This window comes from Erpetoichthys calabaricus, chromosome 2 (assembly GCF_900747795.2).
Source record: "Erpetoichthys calabaricus chromosome 2, fErpCal1.3, whole genome shotgun sequence".
NCBI lineage: Eukaryota > Metazoa > Chordata > Cladistia > Polypteriformes > Polypteridae > Erpetoichthys > Erpetoichthys calabaricus.
The window spans coordinates 61,413,102-61,433,188 of NC_041395.2; the positions used below are offsets into that span (position 1 = coordinate 61,413,102).

General features: G+C 38.7%; 1 protein-coding gene across 1 annotated transcript in view; it reads right to left on the reverse strand.

Annotated features, from left to right (window-relative positions):
• The window catches only part of LOC114645928 (protein kinase C-binding protein NELL1-like), a 1,522,815-nt gene that overhangs the window by 15,580 nt on the left and 1,487,148 nt on the right, over positions 1-20,087 (reverse strand). The window contains exons 18-19 of the mRNA XM_028793848.2: positions 6,436-6,612; positions 5,622-5,846 (exon numbers count right to left, since the gene is read on the reverse strand). Coding sequence (XP_028649681.1) covers positions 5,622-5,846; positions 6,436-6,612 — 402 coding nt within the window. The remainder of the gene's footprint in view (positions 1-5,621; positions 5,847-6,435; positions 6,613-20,087) is intronic.

Consider the following 20,087-nt stretch of genomic DNA (forward strand, 5'->3'; position numbering starts at 1 on the left):
ACCCATGACTTCAAAGAGTTCAGAAAAGCATAATGATGAGACAAAAAGCTATAACTAACTGAAAAATGCTATCTCATCAGAGGTCTTTGCTGAGGACTTCACTTGCCCTCACAACAGCCATACTCCTTTGTAGTGATTGTATAGTCTTATCTGTTCATTTTTTACTTAGAAAGGTCTTTTATATACCCTCCTGTTACAGATTGGGTTTTTTGTATTTGTAGAATGTATTTTTGATATTTATTTTTTCCTCTCATTTTATTTAGTGTCATTTAATTTTTAGTTAATTTCAATTTCAAGTAAGCCTAGTGTTAGGACCTTCAATCTCTTCTCTTCGAGTCTGGTTATGTTGTTTTGACTTCTAGTTTGCTCTTGCCTGTTTGGTTTGGACATTTGAATCATTCTGCTTTTCTGGTTTTGCACATCCTTGACCAGCCTTTCGTTTCAACTCCTGGTTATTTACCTCATAAAAACAGTGAGCATTCCGCACCAAACTCACTCTGAGACAGCACGGTTGAAACGTGTACATAGGAAGCTGGAAATTACAAACAGTAGACTTTACATCTCCACAGCTAAATGGACAGCTGCCTGTCTAGCTGCTTATGTTTGACAGAGCTTATTGCATGGCTGCACATGCTGCCAATTATATTCAGTGACTCATGCTTTCTTAGCTGAGAGATTATGGATTGTCACCTCCACCTCCCAATGATAAATACTCCCTGAGACAGCACAGTGGGGAAGTGTACTTAGGATTACAAGTAGGTGGTTCTAAAGCTCCAGCTAAATAGACAGATGCCAATCAAGCTGCTAATCAGTGACTGAGCTCACTGAACATGCTGCCAGACATGTGCCCTGGTCATGCCTATGGTTGCTAAAGCCCATTGGTCATGATACGTGGCCAGCACAATCCTCATATTTGGACCCTGGCCTTGGATCGGCTCACAGAGTGGGGAATAGTATGGCATATGGGTTGCACCTGACCCCAGGTGAGCAGAGTTAGGTGGAACGGTTGTGAGTATACAAAGGTGCAAAGCAGCTGGAAGTGCATGTTGCTGCAGATCTGGACGGAATGGCAAATGCAGCTGTAAAAACGCCAAAGTTCCTTTTAAGATTCATTCACCAGCAATTGCTGTAAACAGGCTAGCTCCATTGCTCCAACTCTTCCATCCACAGATTGCTAAGGTATTTTTAAAATACATGCCTAACTATCCAAATGTAAATATTCAATTGTTTTTTATAATACAACTAGACATTAAGCCCGTTACAATAACGGGCGCTAGAACAGTAGTGCATAAACATTAGTAGTAACAGTCTATATTAAATGGCAAGGGACCTTGACCTCATTCTGTTTCTTGTCTTAATATTTTTTTGTCAAAAATATTTTTGCAAGAAGCCTAAAGTAAAATAATAATAAAAATAAAATAGAAACGTATATACAATACAGTAAGTATAATTAATATTACATTTATCCTCTCCTCTGTGGCTGTTGATTGATGTGTTGTGACTGTTTGAAGATCTCCTATCCTGCCTCTCTTTATTTTAGCTTGCTGTGGCATCTCTCCAGCATGTACTGTGCAGTTCCCCAGCAAGTATTTTAATCTGTGCTGCGTGGAGCTGATTATTGCATGTATGGTGTCTCCCCAGCAATGGATTTTATGTGCACGAAAATAAATCTACTTTTAAAAGTCATCCTATTGTAATATCCTGAAAATTCGTATATTTAGGAAAACCCCTTCCACGACTGACACTTTACACTTTACCGGGCCAAGCTTCTTAATCGCAAATCTGACATCCTCAGAGTGAACACTTGCACAACAAGAAACACTAATCCCACCTCTTTGGGGAAGCTGGTCTCCACGATTCAGTACCCGATTGGATTTTTCGTGCCTTATGTTTTAGGTGTTACCTCATTTACCGAAATCCAATTGGATCGGCCGAGCGATATTTTATAGGTCCCGCCCTCTCTGTCTTGTATGACACGTCAGGCGGCCTTTGAAGCATCTGCTAGAGGCCGGTGACTCTGCCACTCATTCCTCCCTTCCCTGTACTTCCGCCTTGTCCATAATATGCATTTAATTTTTTGTCACAACAGTGGGCAATCAGCAGAGTCTCCCCAGGAACTGATGTAATGTCTGGCGTGTAGCTGATAATCGTGGCTGTGGCGTCTCTCCAGCAAGTACTGTGCAGTTCCCCAGCAAGTATTTTAATCTGTGCTGGCGTGCAGCTGTTGTATATGTGGCGTCTCCCCAGCAACGGATTTTATATGCGCGGCCGCGAGTACCCAATCAGCACTCTCCCCAGCAATGATGTCCTTTATTAAAGACTGCCCCGCGCATGCACACTTCACCAGAAGACACGGAAACATGGACGCACACAGGGATTTTATTAAAGAGGATTACACTAATTTTGACATTATTCGAATTAATATGGATTCAAAAAGAATATTTAGTACAGACCCCAAAACTAAGAATTTTTCCTGTACATCATAACAAACCAAAACAGAAACAAATTAAAAAACTGTTTGGTAAAAGAATAAAAATCAGAGTTGTCAGATTTAAAAAGTATTCACACCCTTTGTAAATTCTGAACTAGCATTTGACAATGTGCAGAGTATCACCTTTCCAACTACCTCAGTTTGTTGATGGTCACTGCCAGTGAAGGAAATGAGTGGATGACCCATTCTCAATTAATTTATAAGGATAACCCTACCTCTTTCAATGAGGTCAAACAATATGGTAGAGTTTTTGCACAAAGTAAACCAAAATATATACAAAAGAGCATTCAGAACAAGTCATGGATATAATTATATGGAAGCATAGATTTGGGATAGGATACAAAGCCATCTCAAAGTTACTGAACATACCTTGGAGCTCAGTGTAGTCCATCATGTGGAAATGGAAAAATATGAACCTACAGGTATACTACCTAGGTCAGTCCACCTTTCTAAACATGGTTTCCCAAGAAAGACGCTTGAAACTACTGTCATGCCAAATGTAGCTATGACTGAGTTGTAGCAAGCAATATCGGCAAAAAAGAGGCTGTTCACGCTTCAACGATTTTCAAAGGATTGCACAAAAATAGCCTTTATGGAAGAGGAACAAGGAAGAAGCTCTGGATGAAAAACAAAATATGTGCTTGACTGTAAATAGCACTGGTCTGCAAAACATTTTTTTTTGTTGCTCCCGTCAAAAATTACATTTTTTGCAGAATTGAGGGTGCTGAATCCAAATCTGGCAATAGAATTTGATCTGTCATATCCAGTTTTTGAAAGATGAAGATTTAAAATGGAAAAAAAAAAACTATTTTAGAGGAAAAATGTAAAATATTCTTAAATTATTTTGTGTTGAAAAAATAAACATTTTGCATATAATTGTTTTCAATATAATATTTACAAAAAGTAGTAACTTGTTAGTTTTTTTCTACTTATAATCTTCTGAAGGTGTTTCATGCTGGAATAACCAACAGATGCTTGTAGCATGGACTCACTCCACTTCCCACTATAATGTCTCTTCATTTGAATGGAACCTTTCCTCCATGTTCAATCAGAAACTGCTCCCATGTTCCTTGGGGAAAAAAAATCTAAATGATTGTGTAGAAACTGAATTTTTAAAGACATTGCACTCAAGTTCTAACTAGGGAAACAGAAGCTCCTCAACTAGTTCCTTGTAGGTTTCTGCTTTTGTTTTCCCAAGAAAAGTTTGGTTCACGCTTTTAGATACCGCCTAAGCTCTTTTCTCAACTTCACATAGGTTGGACTGGATTTGCAGTCCAATGGGAATACCTTCTTTTATTTTTGCTGCTCTAATGCAAGGACTTTCGGCCTTTGATATTTGAATCCTTCCCTATTTTTTCTGATTGCTTACCAATTACCTGGTTAAGACTATGAATGGATCAACCAAACCATGCATATTTCTGTAAAAAACATTTAATCAATACTTTTTCCTCTTCTGGACAATAAAAAAGAATCTGTACAACCTTCTAAATATAAATTCCTTTTGCGATTTTGAAGGAGAAAGCAGAGAGGAAAAAATGCTAATTGAGAGTAAAAAATGCTCCACCTCAACTAACATTAAGAGCGATGAAGCCTGCCATTTTATAGCTTAAAATAAACTTTGAATAATATTCTGAGCATTAAAAATATTTATGACATAAAACAAACATAACTTGTTTTTAATATTTCAGCAATTTTTTTCAAAATGGTTTATTGTAGAAATCCCAACTTCCAAAGTGGATTCAGCATATCAAATTTAACATTATACACTTAACTTATTTGCACAGGAGGACTGACCTGTGTAATTTGCAAAACATTACATGGAACATACTGCAAAGATGTGGCAGAAAGTCTTATGGTCTGATGAGACTAAAGTTGGACTTTTTGGCCAAGTGGTATATGTGCCGTAAATCTAAAATTGCACATCAGCCAGGTAACATCATCCTATTTGTAAAATGAGATGGTAGCAGCATCTTATTGTGAGGATATATTTCAGCAGTGGTGGCCAGAACTGATGGGAAGATGAATGTTGCACAATATAGACAGATCATGAAGAAAAACCTGCTCCCCTCTAACAGAAAACAAACTGCAGAGGAGGTTTGTCTTTCAACTGGACAGCGATCCAAAGCACACTGCCACTGCAAGAATAAAGTGGCTTAAAATTAAGAAAAATTGATGCCCTGGTGTTGCCAGTCAGAGTCATGTTGACAACCAACACACCCCAACTATCCATCCATCCATTATCCAACCCGCTATATCCTAACTACAGGGTCACGGGGTCTGCTGGAGCCAATCCCAGTCAACACAGGGCTCAAGGCAGGAAACAAACCCTGGGCAGGGCGCCAGCCCACCGCAGGGCAGGCACACACACACCAAGCACAATTTAGATTCATCAATGCACCTAACTTGCATGTCTTTGGACTGTGGGAGGAAACTGGAGCACCCGGAGGAAACCCACGCAGACACGGGGAGAACATGCAAACTCCACGCAGGGAGGACCCGGGAAGCGAACCCAAGTCTCCTAACTGCGAGGCAGCAGCGCTACCCACTGCACCACCATGCCACCCCACACCCCAACTAACCTGGCACAATTTGAGCAATTTTGCAAGGAGGAATAAATAAACTTAGCTCCATCACTCCATCACATTGTGGATAATTAATAGGGAGTTACCTGTAAAGCCTACTTGCTGTAATAGGTGGCAGCAGTGTAAAAACCTCTGACATCTCAATTTTTTTAAAGGTTTATAATTTTCTGCCTGTTTTGGGCAGCACTGTGAGAAAGAGTGTTTGATTTCCAAAAGACCTTTCCAGTCGAATTGATGAAAAATCCAAGTTACAGTGACAATCGTGTGATAAAAGGGTTGTGGGCTGAATAGTTTCTCAAAGCACATTATCTATATAACATACATATTTGTTATATTCAAAATCAAATTCACTATACTTTTAGGCAGTGCAAGGCCTTATCTAAGTACACTGCACCATATATGATCATCCATTGTGACCTCTAGGTAATACACATCATGTAAACCAGAATCTGCTGCATGCTATTTGAGGAATGCCTTCTTATTTATGATAAGTTTGAAAGTGTGATTGGAATCATATTAAGGGATTTAAGGCAAAACTTTAAAGGTACCTTGCATTTGCACATCGTACAAGGTGATCCAGCCATGTTCCATACTGAGCCACTGAGCCTTGTGACACCATTGCTGTCCAGACAGGTTTTCCTGATATCATATGCAATATTATCTGCGAGGCATGGGTCACTGACACATTGAGGGCAGCATTCTCCTTCCAAGATTGCAGAATATTCACAGTTAAGAACTGGACATGTCAGAGGCCAGCAGTCTACCTCACCCTCCTGTATAATTAAAGACAAAACACATTGTAATGAATTATGTACTGCTTTTTGTTTTAATTTTTTATGAAAATTATGATATTAGTTCCTCTCAAAAAGACATATGGCATAGTACATTTCTTTTACAGTTTCAATATCAGTGCCATAGTGTGTCAGTAAAAACTATTAGCTTCAGAAATGTTGCAAATTAAACAAATTAACTTTAAAATGTGGTATGGCTGGGGAAATTTGCAGTTCTGCGTTGTCTCTAATGTGGAATATCCTATAATTAACTACAGGCAACAGCAATTAAAAAGCAAGAAAAATAGTTACTACAGATACTGTAATAAAGACAATCTGATCACATTGAAAGCTAAGTCTTACATGGCTATTCAGTTGGCACTTTTAATTATATCCTACGTCAACCTGAAAAAAGAATAATTATAGCCTTCCCTTGCTTACTGCTTGTTGTTTTATATCAAACAATGTTCCAGAGAACATGTATTTTGTACACTTGCATATTTTATTTTCTATCAAAGTCTGTACAGCTACATAATATATAATTATCAACTTACAGTACATGTTGTAGAAAAATAAAATTATCGACTCATACCAAGCATCGGCATTGCTGACAGCTGTATGTCCAGTTGTCTCCACTGTGATAAAGCTTGTGGCCATTTTGGTGTAAGCATTGGCTTGATGTTGTGGATTTGCATTCCGGACAACAGTAGAGATCAACATTCGGGTTTTGACAATCACATGCCGTCCTCCGACAGAAGATTTTTCCATCCTAGAGTTAAATAAATCATTACTTGCACATGTTTTTTTCTGTGTGTATATAGAATATATTTCAGTAAACTGCTGTGGATCTGTAGTTAATACAGAACATCTAAGATGGAGTGATTTTTGATGCCACTGTTGACTGGATTTTTATGTGGGGTCTTAGCTAAACTGAATTCATATTGCACACCATCTCATGATATGATGATACTAACAGGGAGCAGAAGGCAGAATTTGCAGTTTTTCTCCAGGTAATACAAAGTTTATGGACTACGTAAAGCTGAAGTAATCAATCAGAACATAAGATATTTAACAAACGAGAGGAGACCATTCAGTCCATCAAGCTTGTTTGTGTAGGCAATACTGCAGTTAAAATGTTACCATATCTCCATATTCTTTTGACTTGATATTATGTTCCAGATTTTCACAGCTCTTTGAGTAAAGAAGTGCTTCCTAGCTTCAGTCTTAAATGCACTTCCCCATAATTTCCACTGCTATACTCACCTATGTGATTTGCCATTTATCTGAAAGAATTCTGCTCGGTCTACTTTAGCAATGCCTTTTGGATTTTAAATACCTAGATTAGGTCCCCTCTCTGCCTACTCTGCCCGAGACTAAATAGGTTTAATTCTCCAAGTCTGTCAGATGACAACATGTCCTAAAGTCTGGGGATGCACTTGGTTGGTTTCATCTGCACAGCTTCAAGTGCTTTTGTGTCTTTCTTGTACTGTGGTGACCAGAACTGCACACAATACTTCAGTTGTGTTCTCACTCATTACATAGTCTAAGCATAACATTCCTCGGTTTACATTCAGGTTTTACAATATAACCTAACATTTTATTTACTATTTTATTTGCTTCTGCATATTGCTTACACAGTGAGAATATTATGTTACTTTCTGTAGGACATTGTGTTTCATGTTGTATTCATAATTAATGTTTTTTCCCCACATATAGCACGTAGTACTTTTCCATGTTAAACTTAGAATTTTCCAAGTGTTTGCCTAGTTTAGAAAACTAAGTGTTGTTGAATTATCTTTTTCTGCCTTCTTAGTATCTTCTATACTTCCAGTTTTACTTTCATCTGTAAATTTCATAAATTTACAACAAAAATAGAATCTAAGTAATTAATATAAATTAGAAAAAGTAAGGGTCCAAAGACAGACCCCTGACCAATAATGAGCAATAACCCTTCATTGTGCATGCCTTTACAGAAAAGGCTACTTTGGATAGATAGATAGATAGATAGATAGATAGATAGATAGATAGATAGATAGATAGATAGATAGATAGATAGATAGATAGATAGATAGATAGATAGATAGATAGATAGATTTAAATTTCAAAGTTTTTCCTCAATTGATAGAGTTTTACTTTATAATAGGATGGAAAGCATATGGAATATTTAGTTAATATAATATTTAAAAATTATTATATACTTACAAAATACCTGCGCATCGCAGCGGCGAAGTACTGCTTTAAAATTGTTATTAAGAAGAAAAGTAAACCTTTTCAAACTGAGGGAAAATATACCAATAATTATTTGTTAAGGATCTCTTTGTATACCACGTTGTCAGTTCGGCCCTCTGGTTGCAATATGACCAAGCTGTGCGATGAGCTTACTCTTGAGCATGCAACGTATAGTTGGCCATGTGAAAAGCAATCTTGCCTCAAATCAATGCCAACCTTTTGTGGGGTCTGTCCCTGAGACTTATCAATTGTCATTGCGAAGCAGAGCCTTACTGGAAATTGGAGGCGTTTGAATTGAAATGGGTTTCATCAATAACTTCGCATACAGCTTTTGAGAGTTTAAACATTCATAAACATCAAAGTGTCCACTACTCAAATTGCCACCTGTGAATCTAAGATGTTTAAGAGGCATTGGCGGTTGTCCAAAGGTGTAAAATATTTGGCCATTTCGGTACACTTGTAAGCGACAACCGAACAAATCAGCGGCAGCCATCAACTCACATGCAGAAGCATAGATGAAGGGCTTAAGCATTTCACTGTTATAGTGCTCCTGTGTAGTATAATTATCTCCTGTACTGTCATCAGTCCACACCTTGAACTTGTCCCAGTCATTCAATACATAAGACACAATGTTCCTCTGGATATTAAGAGTGAGCCTGATATGGCCGTGCAATATGTAACACAGAGAATGGAAAAGGCAGTCGGCATCTCCGGGCATGGAAACCACTCGGTAAGTGACAATTCTTTGATCGTTGGTGATCACCTTGATAGACATGTTAATGGGGGTACGGTTGGAACGATAAAGGAAATGGGTACCTGAACAATGTAAACTAAGTCTAAAATACCTACACAATAACTATAATCGTAATAAACGAACAATAAAACAGCGGAGAATCCGTGGATTAAATAAAAAGGCTGCAGTTATCAGCAGGGAGACGTGAATACCGTGGCGAAGCAAGGAAGGGAATGAAGAGACCGGAGCGACAGACGGCCTTATATAGGCAGGCAGCCAACTATGTGGGAGGCGTGGGGATGGGGGACCCAACGCCGCCTCACACGGCGACCGAGCTGCAGGCTATGGACATATATATGTACGTAAGTAGGATTCAGTTAGCGTTGGGAACCCACGTACCAAATTTCTTGAAGATGGGCCCATAAGTAATAAAGACTGTTGGAAAGTTCAATATGGTGGCCGACAGTGGCGTCATACCACCGAAATAAGTACGTACATCGGTTTCGGTTAACGCAGGGAAGCCGCCTACCAAATTTCGCGAAGATGGGGCCATAAATAAGAAAGTTTAACATGGCGGACGTTGTCGACCATTATGACCGTTATGCGTAGAATTTCGAAATGAAACCTGCTTAACTTTTGTAAGTAAGCTGTAAGGAATGAGCCTGCCAAATTTCAGCCTTCTACCTACACGGGAAGTTGGAGAATTAGTGATGAGTGAGTCAGTGAGGGCTTTGCCTTTTATTAGTATAGATGAATTTGCGATAATGAATTAATTAAAACATAAGGAAAAGTAAAAGTAACTAAAGGGTTAACTAAATGTGGTTTAAAGCTTGAAGTTGTGAGGCTTTTGCATCATCTTAGAGGAGCCACCAAAGTAGTTACCAAGGTTAAAATGAACTAAAAGAGTAATGAACACTCCCTTAAAAATAAAATAGCAAAAAATCCTAAACACCCCTATTGTGAAGTGGTGATAAGATCAATGGGAAACCAGTAAGACACCCCTATTAACAAAGTGATGTTTATAATAATAAAAGAATCAACATGTATACGAAGTTACTGGTGGCTATAGTTGATTGAATAATATGACAGAATTCTGCATATTAAGAGTCAGATGATATGATGTATTAGATAAGGTAATTTAGTAGAAAAGTATAAAAGGGAATGAATTGTTTAATTAAATGCTCACTCCTTGGACCGAGACATTTGTACATTTCTGTATGTAAATGTAGAATTGATCTGCATTCTCATCTGAGCCTGTGACTGACTTCTTTGAAGGCAGAGGAAAGTATTTTTCCACAACAGGCATAGGTTGAACTTGTTACACTAATTACTGAATGTAGCAGACACAAAAAGATACACAGGTGACACCATTCCCAACTACAGTTAATAAAAGCTGAATTAGAGAGTTTGTAAAATTGTAAAAGTGTCTTGACCACAGATTTCAGTGTAGTAAATATTACTAACTCTGAATATGAGCTTTTGAAAAGACAGCAAAGTTTCTGTTTCTAAGGAAGCTTACTTTTATAATCTTGTGATTGTTCTGAATACATTATCTTAAAATTAGAATATTCAAAACATGTTAACATTTTATTAATTGGTTGCTACATGAACACTGTTCTTGTTACCCAGAGTAATATAATGAGAATAGTTAATACTGCCTGTAAGTTGCTGGGCATCGGAGAAATTGTTCTGGAGGCAATGTACAACATCAATTGATGCAATTAAACAATGGATAGAATAGTGTCCTTGCTTTTTTGTTTAATATTTTGCAGGCTGAAGATTTCCTCTCTTTTTAAACAGGTTGTTCTTCTTCAAGTTGCCAAATTTGCCTGGAATGTATCTGTTATTTGACCCTCTAATGGTATTTTGTTGATGTTTGTGGAGATATGAAATTATAATACATTGTCCCCATGGGGACAATATATAAAAAATAAATTAAAAATCAATTTTATTGTTACCACATAATAGGAAAAATTCTAAGGACTAGAAACTACACAACATTACACCAATATAATGATAAAAAGAAGAACTGTGCCAAGTGCTAACTACAGGTTTTATAGACAGGTTAATACCATAGATAAATTAATGGAACTTATTATAAAAAGAAAACAGAAATGCAGCTCCTGTGTCTGAGCTGACAGTAACTCTAGTTACGGGATAAGATACCACTTTACAAATATGTGTTTTGTGAAGGAGCAACAAAATTATTTGTTACAGTACATACTAATTGAAAACCATTCAATTTAATGTAAGATCTTTATGGTGACGTTTACCTCGGGAGATCTATTATAAAATATCAAGGAGCCTTAATTCATAGTGTAGTGTACACACTTAAGTAAAGGTGCTTTTCAAAATTTTTTCACAATTGCATGATGTCAGGTGGGGTCCCACAGAGATAAGGACACTTACTCATTTGCATAAATCATTATGAAAGAATTGGTAACAAACTGAGTGAGAACTGTCAAACAGGAATGCCTAGAGGGCACCCAGGTTAGCACTCATTCTTTCTCAGGCATGGGAGAGTGAGGCCTGAAGGAAATGGTGATCTTAGGACGTAAAAGGTTCACCCTGCAGTTCTAGACCTAGGTCTAACCCATGGTAATGGGGCTGTAACAGGTTTGGTCCCTTTCGTCCTGCACCTAATCCTGCTGGACCTTTCAATGAAACCCCACAAATGAAACATTACAACTAATGTTATAAATTATAGTAAAACTAAAAACTAGGCAGGGGGTCGGAATCTTTACATGGATACATTTGGCAGTACATGTAATTGTAAACTGTACCATAAAAAATAAAGGAACTCAATGTGAATTGTCCCCAGATGGTTTGGAAGGAGGATGAGTAACATTGGTTCCGACAGTGGACATAGGTGTGATGACCGACTGCTTGGTGTGGGGGGAAGACGCCTTGTGTGTCGTCGGCTGGGACACAGCTGGAGAAACAGTCCGTATTCATGGCAGGAAGACGGCTGGAGATGGTGGTGGCACAAAGTCTCCCCGTCACAGTCTTGTATATGTCTTTCAGGGCAGAGCCGTGGACTGAGGGGAAGCTTCACCACCCAAGGCTCAGCTGTGGGAGGGGCAATGTGACGGAGGGCTGGGCCTCTTTCTCGGGCAGGATGCCGTCATAGTGGAAGGGCTGGGGGAGCAGATGTACACAGGGCACTGCCTCCCCGAGCACTAGATGGCAGCCCCCCTGGATTACAGCAGCATCTTGGATCTCCGCAGGGCTCCATTACGGCTCCTTTAGAGTATGGCACAGCCCTGTTGGATCCTTTGGCAGCCACCAGGGGGAGCTGCAGAGCCCTACTTTGGATTTTCACCACACCTGGGAGTGATTCCAGACCTCCCTAACAAGCCACTTAGAGTACTCCCAGGTGCAGCCCAAAATGAGCCGCCTGCCTTCATTTCTGGGGCCAGAGTTGGGAGGAAGAAGGATAAAGAATGAATTTATGTGAATTTCCCCTTGGGATTAATAAAGTATCTCTCTATCTATGTATCTGTCTATCTAAAGCTTGCCAGAAGAGGAGTAGAGGCAGAAGGAGTGACATAAAGAGAAAGAAGGAAAGAAAGTGCTCTATTATTTTACTGTGTACTGGGACTGTGCAGGGGGAACGATTGGAAAACGTTTACCCTGTAAACAAAAATGTGTGTTGTGCTTGAACTTGTCTGTGTTGGGTTTGGGTGGCTGGTGCGCCCCCTGGTGGTCATAAGTGGTGTAGTTGGTAGTATTCCTGGACATCTGCAAGGCAGAAACCTGATCTAAACATAGATATTTATTTTTTTAACTTTAAAATACAAAAAATAAATAATATCAGTTAATCTTTTAATTTTCTATTATAAGTCAACAGGAAACATGTGCTGTCACATCCTTAAAATCAAAGGTAGAATTCTTATAGGAGACCGACTTCAATAGGAAAAATGAAAAGTTTGGAGCGTAGTCTGGCAAGGTAATTCGGTTTAACCAAGGTACGAAGAGCAAAGCAGTTGGAATTTAGATTTATAAAGCAATACCTTTTGTAACTACTGACACAATATCAGACTTTGAAGGGCACTATGTTATAGTTGTTGGGAAACTGAAAAAACTAATTTAATACTGTCGAATATATATGTACCCATTTGAAAAGACAAAAAGTTCATAGTCATAGGGTCTTTAATTTTCTGTTTTTTTATTTATTATTTATTATTTTTATTTTTTTAATGTGTAACTGTTTTACTTAATTTGAGCTTGAATATACCCGGCTAAAAGCATTTGTTTAATGGAAATTAGGTGGTTTTCGGTGTGGTGTTGGTCAATGCATGACATTTTCAGCTGCCACCTTTCAGAATGTTCTTACATTTCCATATTAATGCTTTATACATTTTCTTTCTAGCCAGGTTAACTGCTTTTATGCACAATGTGAGGTATGTTTAATCCAGATTCTCATTCCTTTCCAACTAATTCAGAAATGTATGTGGCTGTGCCAGAATTAAAAATCTGCCATGTTGGCACCATGATAATTACATTGGCAGAGTCCATAGGTGAGCCCCTGGGGAGAAACATGCTCATTCTCAGTAATAATCTGCGTGGATTTATTTACAAGTATATGAAGATAAAACAAACAATGTCATCTGTGAAAAATTAAAAAAAAAAAAAAACAGGTAAATAAAGTAGTACATAATAATGTGTAATCATATAAATTCTGTCTGATGGATTTGTTTGCTTTTGAACAGTGACATAGTCATAAATGCAAAGTAGAAACAGTAAAACACATCTTGCAAGCTTAAGAATATCAGTCAGTCAAGTCTACAGTACAGGCCAGCAACATACACCAAGTAGGCCATTGATTTATTTTTTATTAAACACTTTTAGGATTTACTCATTAAGACTAAAAACAGAAGGCTGTATATCATATCATCCTAGAGAGCAGTTGTTTCAGACATGTATTTTACAGTTCAGTATTTGAGTGGTTTGCAACTGAAATCCCTTCGTCCAGAGTGACTCGCTCCAAGTATCCATTTCCCTTTATCACTGTTTTAAAGCACAGAAGCTTTGCTATTTGTTATGCAAAAGGATAGATTGGTTTATTTCTTTTCCTAACAGCCCCTGCTCCTGCTTTTCTCTGTGAGCTTGTCCAGGAGATGTAGGGACTGTTGGCTTCATATTAATGGTGCTTTATGGGATTTGGAGTTGAGGCCAAAGCTATAATGTCTTTAATAATCGTCTGTTTCTCATTTCTATTTGGCATTTAATCCTAATTTGCTCATCTTTTATTGGTTGCATCAGTTTGCTCAGTTTAATTGGTGCCCAAAGCAGTATCATCTTTATGAATTGGCTATTTTCTATTTCTAATTGGCATTGAATCTTAATGTCTTTCTCTCTGCTAGTCAAACCAGCTAAGTGTGAATTTTACTTTATTACAGTTTACACAGCAACCATAACAAGAAGATAAGAAATGATACAATTTAAATGAAAGAAGTGCATTTTTGTTCTTTTGAGTGTTTATGACAATGTTTTTTTTATTTTTTTTTAAATGTGTGCTGTATTTATATATTCTTGAATAAAACTGGCTTATTCTTTTGTCTAAAAAGAAATAAAATACAATTCCCCTTATCCCCTTCTTCTACTGTCTTCGTGCCCAGGTCTGTTTGTCAGGATCCACCAGGGGACTCTTCACGTAAAATCAAACTACCTCTCCTACATTTTAACCAGCTTGATTCTTCTGTAATAACTGCTTTGAACTTGTTTCAACTAAAATACACTATACTCCAATTAACTCTTCTGCGCATATAAGATATTTTTTTCAGTATCATTATACTGCACTGATAATCCTTGAATTTATTTTCAAGTGTAAAGTGAATTGATAGTGTACTCTGTAGAATTACTTTTTCCTGTAAAAAACAATCTGAATAAGATTTCTTTTTGATGACATCATTTTTGGAGCTAGTTGAGCTGCTTTCAGTATGTGGATAAGATGTGTCCCTGTGCAGTTCCCCCTAAAGTTGTCCTGGACATGTTCACTGGGCGGAGAACTTGTAGCAGACCCAGAACACACTGGAGAGATTATATTTCTCAGATGACTTAAGAATGCCTGGGAACTCCCCAGGAACAGCTGGAAGTTGTAGCTGAGGATAGGAAACGATGGGCTGACCTGCTGCCACTGTGACTCTCACCAGGAAAAGGGGTTTCAAAAGATGAGATGAGTTTTCTTTACAATGTGAAACCATAACAGTCTTGGGCATTTCACAGTCTGTATTGCACATAATGAAATTCACACATATTGCATAACATTACATCACACCTGCTTAATGTAATTCAGGAACATGCCCCGACAGTATCATCCAGGAACGGACCTTGAATCACATCATCATTCCATCACAAAGCTCATTCACGTACACACTTTCCCTCACATACAGCCAGTGCAGAATTGCCAGGTATAACATTAGACTAATTACAGTGAGAGGAATCAATTAATTCCTATATTCATATATGTATTCGGTACATATATGTACCGATATGTACATATGTTATCACACACATGCATATTGGAGGCAGCTAAAGGGCCTAAATGAGGACAGTTCCACACTAGACCAGGGGGTGGTGAAGTGTACTGATCCTTTCTCTCTTTCACTTACGGGAAATTCCACCTGGCCCTGATGACGCCACTTCCGGTTCCGGCCCCATTGATGTCACTTCCTCTGCTTTCCCTTAAAACCGCCATCTTTACCTCAGCAATTCACTTCTATTCTAGACTGAAACCAACATACTACTTTCAACAATTTTGAAGCCAGGAAAAATTATACGGGTGGCTGCCCCAAACCATTTTGTGGCTCCTTGTCTTTTCTTTTATAACAATATATATATTATTATATATATAGAAAGAGCACTGGCCCCAACATTGATCCCGAAGAGACACCACTTTTAACATCACTTAAACAGGAAAAGGTTCCTGGTGTCATAACCATTTGCTCCCAGTGTTTAATCCAATTTCACATGTATCTAAAGTACACACTAAGTGTTCAGCTCCTGTGTTTTTGTTTGATCAATAACCTGTCATGTGGCACCTTTCTAAAAATAAGAAACATAATACCATATGCACCTTTATGATCACACGCTTTCATTGCTTCCTCCAAGAATTTTAGCATATTAGTAAAACATGATTTCTCAGAAATTTCTTTGATTTCAGCCCTTTTCATCTAATCAGAACTTCTTCCTCTGTGATTTCCAGATCAATGATTATATTTAATAGACCTAGTAGCAGCTAGAAAGTTATCAATCTGTTCACACACGCAAACTTCAGAAAATTGTGAATTTAGAACATTTGCAATTCCAATAACTGTTTATTTAAGTTCACCATTACTGTTCTTACTGCACTTCACATAGAACATTTAAACATTTTTAATGCTAAAATACTGAAATAATCTCCTTGAGTCAACTTTTGTATTTTTCTATAACAACCTTATAGTATTCATAATATCTTTTTCAACCATTCTTCTCACGTGCTCATAAGCCTTACAGTGACTACTGGAATTATTTGTCACATACTCATTGAAAAATTGTTCCTTCTTTAGCTACAGTATGTCTTTTTTTAGCTCCTTATTTATCTACCTCAATGTTCTTTGGATATCTTAATGCAGGTAAATTTTGGTTGAACTTCTCAACATCCATCCATCCATCCATTTTCCAACCCGCTGAATCCGAACACAGGGTCACGGGGGTCTGCTGGAGCCAATCCCAGCCAACACAGGGCACAAGGCAGGGAACCAATCCTGGGCAGGGTGCCAACCCACCGCAGACTTCTCAACATTTAATGTAAAATATTTTTAACTTTCTCCAGTGTTCCTCAGCAGCCTTTCTTCTTAAATATTTGCCCCATTTTATCTCTTGTCGACATCTCCACATCTGCTCAAAATTTGCATTATTAAAATTAAACAGCTTTAATTTTGGAATATATGTTTTGCCAGAACACTATTGAATATATCTGATCAAGATCACTAGATCCTAATATTTTAGTCACTCCTACCCCAGAATTCAATCATGAATATTGCAGAACAATAAATCTGTTTTATCAAGTGGTCATTACAATGTCTATGAATTCCTGTTCTTGAGCTCTGTTTTTTGTAGTGTTTCCCAGTTAATACTAGTATAAGTAAAGCTCCCTAATACTATAATATAAACTTCAAAAAATTGTATTAAATAATTGCAGAAATACTGTACTCCCAATAGTAGTGGTCTTTACTGTATTCACATTATTACTTTTAATATACAAATGCTTTTAATTGCTGTGGTGTTTTTGGTGCTGGCCCAGGGGCCTTTGCCTTCAGGCTCAGATCCAACCCCCCCAAGTATCTGTGTGCCAAAATCCATAAGAGGAAGATACCCCACCCCGCCCCAGCTTCATGAACCAATCGAGGGTATGCTTACCAAAATCCCATTCAATGAAAGCAAAAACAGAAATTGCTGTGCTACAGTAGATGACTGGTTATCCATATACTGGATTGTTAAAAGTATGATCGACTCTATTAAGGAGCTCTATTCATTACATTACCCAGGGAATTGGGGGGGGGGGGGATGATCTTATTCCAGGCTTCAGTTTTCTATAATAATCACTACTACAACATTCAACAGACTTACAATAAATAACTAACTTGCTTACTTGGAATTTGGTGATTATGCATACTTTGCTGCTTAGCCAATCACAGCAGTCAATAGATCGAATATTCTGATTTCATTATAGTAATATGAATACGAAATCTTTATAAAGTATCAATGTGCATGTAGAGACAGATCTGCAAGAATATATTTCAAAATATTCCATACAAATATCAATATCTCATTTCCATTTTTAAGATATGAGATGCCACACACATAATTATAGATGTGGAGGCTAAATATCAGGGGTGTAAAGTTTGAAGAGGGTAAGCTGCCATTCAAAGAGTGAGTTTAATGCCAATGGGTCTAACACTATCTGTATATTATAAACATTGCAAAAATAGAATACAATTGTTACTCCAGGCATACAACGTTTAATGTAAGGTAATACCGTTAGTGGTACATTTTGCACAATTTAATAATTTACTACACAAAGTTTACATGGATTTCACTGATCAACTGGTTTATACCTTCACTCTATCAGTGATTTTCCTCCTTGCCATCTTCTTTTCCATGTGGTGACTGCTGCTGTTGTGTTGCTCCTGTTTTGGAAAAAATGCCAATAATCTTCATTCCACCAGAAACTTTTTCTCTGCTGGCATGAAGGTTATTCCCTCTGTTTATCAGACTTATAGTTTGTGGTTGATCGGCTTTTCATTGCTCAACTGATAAGGGCTTGTAAAATATAAAGCGTATATGAGTTAACCTGGATCATTCTATCCGGGATTGCAGAAGCCGATTGAAAACCAATGTTCCGGAACTGGCTAATCCACTGGTGCAAAATAGCACAATAGCAAGCGGGAACTTGTTTTAAAATCCAGGATTATTTAATCTCTCTTTCTGTAACAGACCCTTAGTCAATTTCCTCCAGTTCTCTTGTATAGTGCAGGCTAGCTACAATATCTATAAAACACATTCACATTTGATTGTTCTACAACTTTCAATCACAGTGGATTTATTTATTTATTTTTTTGACATTGACCAACAAAAAAGGAATGTTTAAATGTCAAAGTTAAAAAGGTCTAATTTCTAACATTACAGTTTTTCTCAGTTGCTTTGGTGCATTTCTCACAACAGAATTGCAGTTCTTGACAGCTGGACTCCGCCAGGGCTGCCCTTTGTCACCGATTCTGTTCATAACTTTTATGGACAGAATTTCTAGGCGCAGCCAGGGTGTTGAGGGGGTCCGATTTGGTGGACTCAGGATTGGGTCACTGCTTTTTGCAGATGATGTTGTCCTGTTTGCTTCACCCGGCCGTGATCTTCAGCTCTCTCTGGATCGGTTCGCAGCTGAGTGTGAAGCGGCGGGGATGGGAATCAGCACCTCCAAATCCGAGACCATGGTCCTCAGCCGGAAAAGGGTGGAGTGCCCTCTCAGGGTTGGGAGCGAGATCCTGCCCCAAGTGGAGGAGTTCAAGTATCTCGGGGTCTTGTTCACGAGTGAGGGAAGAATGGAGCGTGAGATCGTCAGGCAGATCGGTGCGGCATCCGCAGTGATGCGGGCTCTGCATCGGCCTGTTGTGGTGAAAAAGGAGCTGAGCCATAAGGCAAAGCTCTCAATTTACCAGTCGATCTATGTTCCTACACTCACCTATAGTCATGAGCTATGGGTAGTGACCGAAAGAACGAGATCGCGAATACAAGCGGCTGAAATGAGTTTTCTCCGCAGGGTGTCTGGGCTTTCCCTTAAAGATAGGAGTGAGAAGCTCAGTCATCCGGGAGGGGCTCAGAGTAGAGCCGCTGCTCCTCGGCATCGAGAGGAGTCAGATGAGGTGGCTTGGGCATCTGATCAGGATGCCTCCTGGACGCCTCCCTGGTGAGGTGTTCCGGGCACGTCCAACCGGGAGGAGGCCCCGGGGAAGACCCAGGACACGCTGGAGGGACTATGTCTCTCGGCTAGCCTGGGAACGCCTTGGGATTCCCCCGGAAGAGCTAGAAGAAGTGGCCGGGGAGAGGGAAATCTGGGCATCTCTGCTTAAGCTGCTGTCCCCGCGACCCAACCTCGGATAAGCGGAAGAGGATGGATGGATGGATGGATGGATGGAATTGCAGTTCTCAAAACTGCTCGTTCAATTCCCACAACCTTTAGTCAGTTGTGCACATCATAACAGCAATTTCTGGGTGTTTTCGTCATTTTGCAATTGCTTTAGTTCACTCAGGCAGATGCTTATGTGCAATTCTCAACTATATCATGCATCAGCGGTTGCTTATGTCATGATGATCAAAATGCATTGTGTAGCCCTCTTTTGCATAGTCTTACACTCCAGATAAACTTGTCATTTTTTCATTGTGTAAGTCATTGCAGTCAAAAGTGTTCAACAAGATATCACTGGCTGTCAAGTGTATTTTATAGGTTTCTACAAAACTTTTTTTGGTTTGTATTCACAATACTAATGATTCCTGCACCACATTAAATTGCTCTCAGGTGACACATTATTCGGGGCAGGTGTGAGATCTTAGATCAATCAAGCAACTAATCACTGAGCAGTCCCCTAAAATTGCTCCTGAACCTGCAGCTGGCAAGCATATAAAGACAAGGCACAATGCAGCGTGGAAGCACATCAAGGAAGGACAACCTGAAAATCGAAGAACAGCAAGAAAATGAACAGGGCCAACAGCCCAGCCCAGACCAAGAAGAGTAGGGGTGTGTG